Raw genomic sequence first — 11,977 nt, forward strand, 5'->3', positions numbered from 1 at the left:
GTAAATATATGTAACTTCTCCAAATATTAATAAGCGGTCCAAAAACTAGCCAAACGGGCTAATATTTACCCAAACATCCTCGATAATGTTGGCCCAAGTGCAAATTGGGCTGAGACTCTAACCTACAAATTTTTGCACGGAAATCCCTTGAAAGGCACTGGTCTTTAATTTTTGGCCCTCAAATTGCTGGTCTTTAATTTTTGTCCTTTGCTAAAAAGGTGGCCGAAAATATTCTTAGGTTCTGGGTCCGAACCCCCGCTCGGTAAAAAAAAAAAAAAAAATAGCAAGGCAAGGCTTTGGAAAAAGTCTGCCTTATGAGGAAGAGTTTGTCTTAAGGCATAACTAAAGTCTATCTTATGCAGCAGACGTTGCCTTAAAGCATAACTAAAAGTATGCTTTATAAGGCAAAGTCTGCCGTATCTGGCAGACTTTTAGTTATACCTTAAGGCAACATCTGCCGCATAAGGCAGACTTTTCTTGAAGCCTTGTTTTGTGATTTTTTTTTTTTATGACTAAACTGGAGTTCGAACTCAGAACCTCGGGCTATTTTAGGCGAAGGACAAAGACTTGAGAGGAAAAAATTAAGACCACTCCCAAAGAAGGCCAATCATGCAAATTGTCCTCTAAACTAAGTAGGGTCATTTGCAGTTTTTTCCCTCTTTTGTGATGGTCTTTAATTTTTGGCCTTTAAATGTGCTGGTGTTTAATTTCTGTGCTTGAAATTATGTCCAGAGAGGCATAAGTAGGCCATAACCAATTCTTTAAGCCCAGTACATTAGCAGCCCAAATTTTCTTCAATTCTTCCAAAGAAACCCCACAAAAAAGATCTTCAGTTTCCCTCTTTTCTGCCCCCTTTGAGCCAAAAAAAACCATTCTTTCACCATTTGAATTTGCAGCAGCCAAACAAGAAAAAAGATGGGTGGAAGAGGAAGGTCTAGAACTCAAAGAAAACACTTTAGACAGAACAGAGATAATGTTTGGAAAAGAAGCAAACATGATGATTCTGAGCAACAAGACAATGTTACTACTAATGATGATGACAACAAAGAACAACCTAGTAAGAAACATTGGGAACCTTTTGCCACTCAAAATCCTGCATTTGATGACTATTATAAGGTAAAAATTTAATCTTTTTTGGTATTTGTGTTGTGGGTATTTGCTTATATGTCAAATTCTTGCCTTTAATGAGTATTTAAGGTAAAAAAAGAAGTTTTTTTTTGGTATTTGTGCCGTGGGTATCTGCTTATATGTCAAAATATTGCATTTGATGAGTACTGTAAGGTAAAAAAAGTTAGTCTTTTTGGTTATTTGTGATTTGGATGTCTGCTTATATGGCAAAATATTGCATTTGATGAGTATTGTTAGGTGAACGAGTTGTCTTTTTTGGTATTTGTGATGTGGGTATTTGCTTATATGTCAAAATCTTGCCTTTGATGAGTATTTAAGGTAAAAAAAAGATTTTTTTTTTTGGTATTTGTGTTATGGGTATCTGCTTGTATGCAGAGGCGAATCTAGGATTTCATGAGGAAGGGTTCACCATTGCTTTAAGATAAGATATAAAACTCTATAGTGACATCGACTTCTCGTTGTAGATTATCTCATGGAGTTTTTTTTTTTTGTTTTTTTTTGCTTTTTGGGACTTGTTGTAATTAGAAATAAAGGAAAGAAAAGTCATCTAGCTGGGGATTGAACCCGTGACCTTGAGGATGTAAACATAGCCCTCGCTAAAGGCTCCACTCAAACCTATTTTGTGTGTGTTCCTTTAGTTAATATTATATATATATTTTCAGAATTATACACATAATATATCGAGTTTAGTCCAGTGATCATGTGTTCACGTGACCCAAAATTTATGCATAAATTCGCCCATGCTTGTATGTCAAAATCTTGCCTTTGATGAGTATTGTAAGGTAAAAGAAGTAGTCTTTTTTGGTTATTTGGGATGTGGATATTTGCTTATATGTCAAAATCTTGCCTTTGATAAGTATTGTAAGGTAAAAAGAGTTGTCTTTTTTGGTATTTGTGATGTGGGTATTTGCTTATATGTTTAGTTGAGTGATGAGTTTTGAATATTTTTTGTTGTAGGAGCAAGGAATAGTACCAACTGAAGAATGGGATACTTTTATTGGCTCTCTTAGAACTCCATTGCCTGCTGCATTCAGGATTAACTCCAGGTTTCTGTCTACAATTTGCCCCATTGGGATCTTCTTTTGCTATCTTGATGGAACTGTAAGGAATATAACTGAAATATAGTTTAATGAATGCTGGTTGTTTCCTTTTGTTTGTCTTTCTGGCTTTAGGATTGATTGGATTCACAAGATTGGATTGTAGCGTTTCTTTCTTGAAGAGAACCTACGTCTGCTAAATGTTACTAAAATTGACAGAAAAATGTAGTTAAATTTGTGAACTTTGAGCATTTATCTTTCACATGTAAAGTTTTCATAAGCTCTAAGGGGTAGATTGGTTGCTGGTTAGGAAGGGAATTATTAATGTATTAAAACTAGCATAGTTATTAGCATGTTTGGTAACTTTTTAGCTGCTTTGTATAAAATTCAGCATACCAACTACGGTATTTAGTTAACATTTTACAATCTCACATAACTAAAACATGTATAAGTTATGAGTCAATATATGTATTATTTTATGCAGGGTAGAAGATGAAATAACTCACATAACTTATACATGAATAACTACACCCCACATAACTAACCCCGCATTACCAATACCTGCATAACTCTAAGCAACAACAAATGACCCCTAATTGCACAATATGTAAAGCTTCATTTCCTGTGCTTTTGATGGCACAATGGCTTTTACTATATTAGATACAAATTTGGTAGTGGATATACATGCTCCTCTTGTCACGATTGCATGACAAGTGCACCTTGTTCAGAGTGGCTATGTGCTGTTATTAGTATATACCCGTAATAGCCTAATATCATCTTTTCTTATTATTATGTGAGGTTCTTCTTTTAAAATCTTAAACGATAACACATTGCTCTAAAATAAATGGTTAAATGTAGCAAATCCTCCTGCTTCAAGTTCCAAGTAGTATGTAAAGACTAAGTAAACTTGTTTGTTGTAGCCTACAATTTCTGATAGATTAAATTATATTGAACTTCCCATTTTGTTAATGTTGCAGTACCCAGTGCTATATGGATATCCGGAGTAAGCTGGAGAACGATTTTATGAAATCTATTCAGGCAGAGGTTGATCAGCTGAATAATCAATTATGTTTCCCTTTTATTTATGAACTTCCTGCATTACATATGCAGTTTTTGGAGGATAATCATTCTATGGCTTACTGATTCTATATTTTAAGTATGATTCAGGGTGTTGATGGGAGTGAGATCGAGGGAATAAAACCACTACCTTGGTATCCAGAGAATCTTGCTTGGCAATCTAATTTTTCACGCAACCAGTTGAGGAAGAACCAAATACTTGAGAGGTTAGCGATGCATTTCCTGTTTATGTGTTATATCAGCTTTACTGCTTTTCTACCATATAATTTTTCATGAGTTCATATAGATGACTTTTGTCATCCTTTATGGAAATCATAAATTCTTTAAAGCATCTTTAACTCTTGATATTCTTGTAAGAGGACTACAGGATATCCGCCACTTTTCATCTTATTTGACATTTTTAATATACAGGTTTGAATATTCTGGACCCAGATTCCATTTTTATACCTACTTAATTAATAGTTGCTTTTCTTCCCATTTATCATGAAAAGTTTCAGTCGCGACTGAAGGGCTCAGTTTGAAACTGTCTGGTAGAAAATGATGCTTACGTGATGTTGGCTTCAGTGAATGTTGTGAACAGGCTCATTTATGATTATATTATTGGGTTAGAAGCTGATTTATAGAAGGTAATTAGGCCGCGGGTTAAAAAGAGGAAAAACCAACGGGTTAAGCAACTTAATGGTCTGTTAAGGGGATTTAATTGGGACCCAGTTTGAGCAAAGCGCAAGATATTTGTTATAAGTAGTAGAGTCTGTAAGGAGTAGGCTATGTGAATTGTTATGAAGAGTCTGTATTCCCTCATCCCTTTCTGAGTCTCCCTCTCATCTCCTTTCTACTTCCCCGTGCTACTTTGTCATTCCCCTGTTATTTCTATGTTTTAAGTGTAATCCTTCTTGGAATAAAATACACATTGAAGCTATTAGTTGAGTTTGGTTGTGGATTTCGGGCTCATTACAGTGAACATGAAGTTGCTATTAAGAATCTGAATATGAGCGCGTAAAGCAGTCTATTCCCCTGTTGACAATGCTGGTAATGGAACTTCCTGGTGTCTTTTTTCAAGTGTGACCTACCCTTTTGAAGTTTTGATAGTCCCAATTTCATTGGATTTCTCTACTTTCACAGAGTTTAAGAGTTGTTTGAGTATTTTATGCAGTTTGGTGGAGGATAATTTGAACTGACCATTTAAAATTTGACATAGTAGAAAAGAAGTTTATTGAGAAGATGTCATATCAAACTTTGAATGAAGTATATGAAGTATTACTTTATGTTACTCTATGTTGGTGGAGGGAAATAGTCGTGCTACTTAAATGAAGTGGTCCATATGTGCTCCTGGGCTTTGGTCTAGTGGTAAGACCGTAGTTTGTGATGTGTGGGTTAGGCACACGCCACAGATTCGAACCCCGTTGTGGACAAGAGCCCGGTATTTAAGTGGAGAAGGGTAGAGGAGCGTGCTCATCATCTACCGATTTTTGAACCGTGTACCATTGGCCCTTGGGGATTTCTTGGTTCGAAAAAATAAATAAGATAAAGTGGTCCACATTTTGGGACGGACTTATACAGGAAGTAGTTCGAATAAAATAGAATGGAGGGAGTACAAAAATTCTCATTGCGACTTATCCCAAAAAAGAAAAAAAGACTCATTGTTCACAGCAGATATGGTATCTTACATTACTATCGAGATAAATTGTGCTTATAATTTCATAGATATTGTTGAAGAAGAATCACATGGAAATAATAAAGCTTGCACATTTTGAACTACATAGTGCATACTGAACTGATTCTGATAAAAAAAGATTGGACCTATAATTGAAGACAACTTCTGATTGTTTCTGATAAACAATTTGAGGTCATTACTATAAACTTTCAGGTTCCATGAGTTCTTGAAGCTACAAAATGAAATTGGAAACATTACGAGACAGGAGGCTGTTAGCATGGTTGGTCAAGTTGACCTTCATCTCTCTATGTTTCCGATTGGACTATCCCATTTCAGATTTGCTTGATATTTCTCCATTTATTGACTTCATCTTGTGAATGCTTTGATTCAGGTTCCTCCCCTGTTCCTGGATGTACGTCCAGATCATTTTGCTCTTGACAGTAGGTTACTTTCTACAGATTCTAAGTTACAATTGCATGTTATCTTCTAAGTTACATATTCATTCTGACTGTTCGTATGATCATGCAGTGTGTGCAGCTCCCGGATCTAAAACATTTCAGTTGCTCGAGATGATACACCACATGGCTGAACCAGGGATATTACCTGGTGGAATGGTCTTCTTCCTTCCTTAAATAGCTTCTTTGTTTGCCTTTTCAAATGTCCAATCTTTCTTGTTTTCATGTGAACTATCTGCGCCTTTGTGACATCGTATTGGTTCTTTTTGGGATGACTCTTTATATAGGTCTTAGCAAATGACGTTGATGTCCAAAGGTGTAACCTTCTTATTCACCAAACGAAGAGAATGTCTACTGCCAACTTGATCGTCACAAACCATGAAGCGCAGCACTTTCCGAGCTGTCATTTAAGAAATAGTGGAAATGGCTCCGAGACGCAAAAAGTGAGGGAGTTAGATATTAATCAGCTTCAGTTTGATCGTGTCTTGTGCGATGTTCCATGCAGTGGTGATGGCACTCTGCGCAAGGCTCCTGATATATGGAGGAAATGGTAGTTATTAGAGATAATTACAGTCCAATGCCTTTCAATGATCTAAATTAAAAAATAGCCAGCAAATGTATAGGTTCTTTATATAAGTATAAATAATACATAATCAGTGTACTATTGTAGTCCGTATCACTCTCATTTTACTGCATATGATGGTTTCTAATGTGCACCTTCTCCCTCCCCCTATGCTTGCATCATACAGGAATGCTGGAAATGGTAATGGTCTCCACGGGCTACAGATTCAGATAGCAATGCGAGGTTCTTACTCTCTCTCTCTCTCTCTCTCCCCCCCTCTGTTACACTCATTCAGAGACAATTTTACCTCACTGCATTTTTCAATCTCCTCTTGATTTTCTTATTTCCAATTCTTTCCTTATTCCTGTTATTTTGTACTTTTATTTTGTATAATGTTGGCCTAACATGAATTTAAATGGCGAAACATGGTAGTGAGGATTCATATGACTGACCTACCCCATTTTGTTTGCGACTGAGGCATAGTTGTTATAGGTTTCTGTATATAAGCCTTGCACAATGCTATGTGATATCTTTTTACCTTTCTGAGTTGCCTTCTGTAGTTACATGATTGGTTTAAAACGTATATTGCAGGATTGTCTTTGCTTAAAGTTGGTGGAAGGATGGTTTATTCAACTTGCTCAATGAATCCCATTGAGAATGAGGCCGTGATTGCTGAGGTAACTCATTAAGAAGAATGCTGGCTTATTTATTCTTCCCTTGTTAAAAAAAGAGAAATTGACATTAAAAGCCGCCCACCAGAATAATAGCCAGAAAATGTATATTTGTTGTATATTAATATATGATATTGATAAATTTTACGTTTCCTATTCATAATAGTGTATATTTGTTATATATTTGGCTAGCGAATGTAATTATTTTTGGCCGACCGGCCAAATATGTATCTTGCCCTTAAAAAAAGGACGAATGTCGGCATATCAATTAACATTTTGTTGCTTATATTACTGTTTTATTCAACCATAACAACTATACCGCGATCCCAAGCTAGCGGGAGTCTGTTCTATAATTCCCGATTGATGTCACTCCATCTAGGCCCTTCTCAATCCAATATTGAATAATTTAGGTTCTCCAACACTAGCAAGTCTCTACATTTTCTACATTACAAATTTCTAACGAGATCAAAAGGCTAAACATCAGACCTATAGTCAGATACGGAGCATTCCAAAAACTTGGAGATCCAACTACAAGAAGACAGCCAGCCTAACACAACGTAGTTCCTATAGAACCTATGACTAAAATATCCCTAGAGGGGGATAAGACTAAGTGGCGCGAAAAGGGTTTTCCAAGAGAAACAAAAATTATTAAGTGACTGGTCTTGGTTAACTGTGGTAGGGGGGAGGCCTAGGGAGAACCTCTAATGGAGTTTTAGGTCCTAAGATTTGCTGCAAACTTTTCGTTGTCGAATGCCATGCTAAATTTCCTCCTTCCAGTTTTTACCGTACCCAACATTTGGGTTATTTGAATTCGTTTATTGCGTATATTGTTTCATGTGGACTGTTGATATGATGTAAGTACACTTTCTGTTTGATTCGTTAGTGTGAATAACTGTCTTGTTACATCAACTTCAATCCTTTAATAACCCTTCGTAGTCCATAGAATTGCTTGGTATTGTAAAGGGTTTCATGAGAAGTACAATTTTGTCAGTGAGTGCAGCAAAGCTTCTTTAACTTGGTAGTTGAATGTTTTGTCCCAAAATTGCAACAATTGCTACATGTTTTCCTGCTTCTTCTGACACTTTAGATGGCCGATGATTAATCAGTATAATTTTCCTGAGAAGCAGTGATTACACATACGTACATGCACAAATATATATGTGTGTGTTGCCTTGGAATATCGCAAGTACTTTAAAGCTTGTTGTGCCTCCTCCCAAACTGTCTTTTGATATTTGCAGGTCTTGAGGAGATGTGGGGAGTCCGTTGAACTCGTTGATGTGTCCAGTGAGATTCCTCAGCTTGTTCGCAGGCCAGGTCTCAAAAGATGGAAGGTGTAGTAAAAAATGAAAAAAAAAGTTCATCCTTAACCTTCATCTCTTTTCTCCATGTTATGGGATCTCTATATAACAGATTGGGGTCGTTGTGACCCCCCCCCCCCCCCCCCCCACACACACACACACACAACACCCAACCCCTTTTCCCTGGTTGAGAAAATTCGGGAAGAAAATCAATATGACCACGGGAACTTTGAATACTAAGATTGGAATATATTCCCTTTTCTGATTTGAAATTGAAACTGGTTCATGAGATTTTCGGTCAAGGCTGAGTATTGCTTTTGCTTTTACTTTTGAATAAGTTCACATGCACGGAGCTTTAACCACGTTCAGGGAGGTAAGGATTGGGAAATTAGTGTTTACGAACATGAGAAATTTTTTTCCTGTGTGTTTCACCCAGCTTTGTGTTATTATTTTCTTCTGTGGGTGGAATATAAAATTTAATACTCCTGCCATCCCAATTTGCTTGGCAGTGTTTGACTGGACATGTTGTTTAAGAAGAATACAAAGACTTTTGAATGCAACAGTGGGAATGTTAAAATTATGTAATTAGCTTTTAAGTATAGAAATGTGTCAATATTTTGGAAGGGCAAAAAAGGAAAGAGTCTCAAACAGATTGGGACAATGAGTATTCTGTTGTATGGTTCTTGTACCGATTCCAAGAATACTAGGAGGTGATCGCATGATTTAATAATCTCGATAGATTTTCAAAGATCTTGTCTGTATTTATAAGTTCTATTGATCTTTAGTGTGGCAGGAGCATGAGCAAAGATTAAAATGAGTTCTTAAAACATTTCAATTCCAGTTGTGCTAGACAGGTTCCGTTGCTTTACGCTGCATGATTTGAATGGCTGTTTGTTCATCTGTATGCACAGGTCCGAGATAAAGGAGCGTGGTGGGCTTCTTACAAAGAGGTTCCTGAGTATCGTAGAAATGCAATTGTTCCAGGGATGTTCCCATCTGGCAAAACCTATGTGGATGAATCTGAGAAAAATGATGATGCAACTAGCAACCAATTGTCTGATAATGGAAATAATGGTAATGGCGAAGATCCTGCAACTGCAGCTACGATCTCGGATGCGGAAGTTTCAACTCTACCGCTGGAGCGTTGTATGAGGATAGTGCCGCATGATCAGAATAGTGGAGCCTTCTTTATTTCCGTATTTCAAAAGCTTTCTCCGTTGCCGGGTGAGTTTAAAGTTTTACTGCCCCTTGTTCATTAGCACTGGGGTGGCAAATTAGCCCATGAAAACATTACCCGCTCAAGTTTGGGCGGGTTAACCTGCCTATTTATTAGCTCAGCATATTTTAGCTCATCTAAAAATTGGGGTGAAATGTAGCCCAAAGTGACCCATAGAAACCTTGTTAAAATATTTTCAAAACGTTTTTTTTAATTTGATGTATTATAAATAGCTATAATAAAGAAAAATAACAATTTTATTAGGTACTTGAAAATTTATAAAAGAACATACAAAAAGATTAAAACTTGATAAGAATTGGGCGGATAGGGTTATGACCCGTTTTTAGCCCATTTCAGCCCAAGTAACTTTTGGGTGAGTTAATGACCCGCTCATTTATTGACTCAGCCCATTTTGACCCTCCCAAATCCAGCCCAACACCCCCCCCCCCCCCCTTCCAAAACATTTGACACCCCTAATTAGTACATTAATCAGAAAATTGGATCATTTGGCATTTGTTTCTTTCTGGCAGCTGCAGCATTTCAGCAAAAGAAGCCCATGTCTTCGCGAGGGAAGTCGAGTTCGCGTGATGTTATTCAAGCGGAAAGTTTAACAACCAAGGTCAAGGAAGATGTGAATGCCGACGATGTTAAGCCAGTGGATTCTGCTGGTAGCCAAGAAGCGACTATGGATGATGCTGATATTCAAGCTGAAAGTGTAACAACTAAGGTCAAAGAAGATGAAAAAGCCGAGGATGTTAAGCCAGTGGATTCTGTTGGTAGCCAAGATGTGACTATGGATGATGCTAGCAACGGAACTGATGAAACTGCTTTGGATACTGAGCCCAGTGAAATGTTGGAGAAAACCGAGAAAGACGAAACTCAACCTTCAAATGATATAAAATCTGAGCCTGAGACTGTTAGGGGGAAAAGAAAATTACAAATGCAAGGCAAGTGGAGAGGGGTTGACCCGGTTATATTTTACAAGGAGGAGGCGGTTGTGGGTAAGATAAAGGAATTCTACGGTATCAAGGAATCCTTTCTATTCGAAGGACATTTGATTACGAGGAATAGCGATATGAACCATGTGAAGAGAATTTACTATGTGTCAAGGTCTGTGAAGGAAGTTCTCCATCTCAATTTTCTAGCTGGTCAGCAGCTTAAAATAGCTTCAGTTGGGCTCAAGATGTTTGTAAGTCTATCCGAATTTGACACTTCATGAGATTTTCCTCCAATATTATACATAACTTCTCTTCGTGGGGATTTTGTCACATTTGACACCTAACTTCTCTTCATGGATTATTTGTCAAGTTTGCACGTGACTTCTCATCATAGGGTTTTGTGATATTAGTAAAAATTGCACCAACAATAACTATGCCTCAAGTCCCAAACTAGTTGGGCAGACGAAATAGCAAAAGTGGCAATCCCCACCCCCCTTTGTGTTTTTTTTTCTTTTTTCATGTGCTATTGCCTATTGCACCGTTTAGATGACCTTTTGCTTTGGTTCTTTCCACATTGCAGGAGCGCCAAACATCGAAAGATGGTGCATCTGCACCATGTATATTCCGCATATCATCTGAAGGATTGCCATTAATGCTGCCACATATAACCAAACAAATATTATACGCATCTCCTGCAGACTTCAAGCATCTTTTGCAGTACAAGAGCATTAAATTTGGTGATTTTGTGGATGCTGAATTTGGTGAAAAGGCCTCACAGCTGTTGATGGGTTGTTGTGTGGTGGTTCTGAACAAAGGTTAGATCCAATAGTGTTTGGCCATGACCTCACTTGCAAATACTGAAATCATTTTTTGCAAGTTGAAGATTGGCCATCAGTTTGCAAATACTAAATTTCAGTATTTGAAATACTGGTGAAATATTGGAAATTGTTTGAGGAGTATTTCACTCACAAACACTGTTTTTCCAAGTGAAATTCATGTCAAGCACAACTTAACTTCCAAATACTCTTTATGAACTTCAATTTCGAATTCGCTTTTTTCAACTTCAGCCAGTATATTATTCCTCATTTGCTAGAAAAAACCCTCATTGCTTCGCTTCTGTTTAAGTTTCGTTGATTGTTTCTTGCAGAAAATAAGACACTATCAGAAGCTCAAGCAGATCCATCAACTATCGCTATAGGATGCTGGAGAGGCAGGGCTAATATCTCAGTGATGGTCACTGCACTTGATTGCCAAGAACTTCTTGAAAGGATGTCCATGGGTGTGGAGGGGGAAACAAATCCGTCCTTGCCTGAAATCGAGCCATCATCTACCAAAGCAGATGAAATAGTTGAAGCAGTTGAAGATGAAGTTAAAGAAAACACAGAACAACCATGAGAAAAAACTCCTTTCTCCTATAACTAACAATTTTGGAAGTTGTTATAGGTGTACCATGATTGTGAAATTTAGTAATTGCTTGTTTGTAGGTTCTCAAGTTTATTCAATGGAATATCTACAAAAATAGTTCTTAGATGAAGATGGTTTGAAGGATCCCCTTATTTTATGTATTTTAATTAATATGTTGAAGAATTAAGTTCTATAGTTATGGACATTAAGCCTAAATTTTGTTTCCACTTTCTGCAGCCAATTGCTGGTTAGTACGTAGCAGCATATTTTTTTTTCCATTGGAAAGATTAAATAGAACTTATAAAATCTTTGCCAGGAGAAAAGCTTTGGAGAAGGGCAAATGTGTCAGCATATTGTTATCCCACAGAGTGGTACTCCCTTCATTCCATAATAAGTGGTGTTTTTAGGCACGCCCTTTAAGAAATTGCTTACTCTCAGAAAATTATGAGTATTTTTACTAATTTATCCCTAATTAATGCCTAGAAAAAGAGAAGCTATTGAATGATTGTTGATTATAAATATGAGTAAGTTTGGAAG

The 11,977-nt window shown here is 37.0% G+C and overlaps 1 protein-coding gene across 1 annotated transcript; it reads left to right on the plus strand.

Moving 5' to 3' along the window:
• The first annotated feature begins 836 nt into the window (after nucleotides 1-836).
• On the plus strand, nucleotides 837-11,656 carry LOC132059021 (uncharacterized). The gene is made up of 15 exons (XM_059451479.1): nucleotides 837-1,116; nucleotides 2,086-2,174; nucleotides 3,143-3,209; nucleotides 3,333-3,448; nucleotides 5,110-5,176; nucleotides 5,288-5,336; nucleotides 5,425-5,510; nucleotides 5,639-5,901; nucleotides 6,101-6,156; nucleotides 6,505-6,590; nucleotides 7,823-7,915; nucleotides 8,794-9,106; nucleotides 9,629-10,287; nucleotides 10,617-10,851; nucleotides 11,184-11,656. Exons 1-15 carry the CDS (start codon nucleotides 916-918, stop codon nucleotides 11,429-11,431), a joined length of 2,628 nt encoding a protein of 875 aa, XP_059307462.1. The 5' UTR covers nucleotides 837-915; the 3' UTR covers nucleotides 11,432-11,656.
• The last annotated feature ends 321 nt before the right edge of the window (nucleotides 11,657-11,977 follow it).

The sequence above is a fragment of the Lycium ferocissimum genome, chromosome 6, assembly GCF_029784015.1.
Source record: "Lycium ferocissimum isolate CSIRO_LF1 chromosome 6, AGI_CSIRO_Lferr_CH_V1, whole genome shotgun sequence".
Lineage (NCBI taxonomy): Eukaryota > Viridiplantae > Streptophyta > Magnoliopsida > Solanales > Solanaceae > Lycium > Lycium ferocissimum.

Bases quoted from the DNA above. Each gene is read 5' to 3' on its own strand.
- LOC132059021 (XM_059451479.1), top strand. From the start codon at position 916: ATGGGTGGAAGAGGAAGGTCTAGAACTCAAAGAAAACACTTTAGACAG. The intron at 1,117-2,085 runs GTAAAAATTTAA...TTTTTGTTGTAG, and splicing joins CATTTGATGACTATTATAAG to GAGCAAGGAATAGTACCAAC. The intron at 7,916-8,793 runs GTGTAGTAAAAA...CTGTATGCACAG, and splicing joins CAGGTCTCAAAAGATGGAAG to GTCCGAGATAAAGGAGCGTG.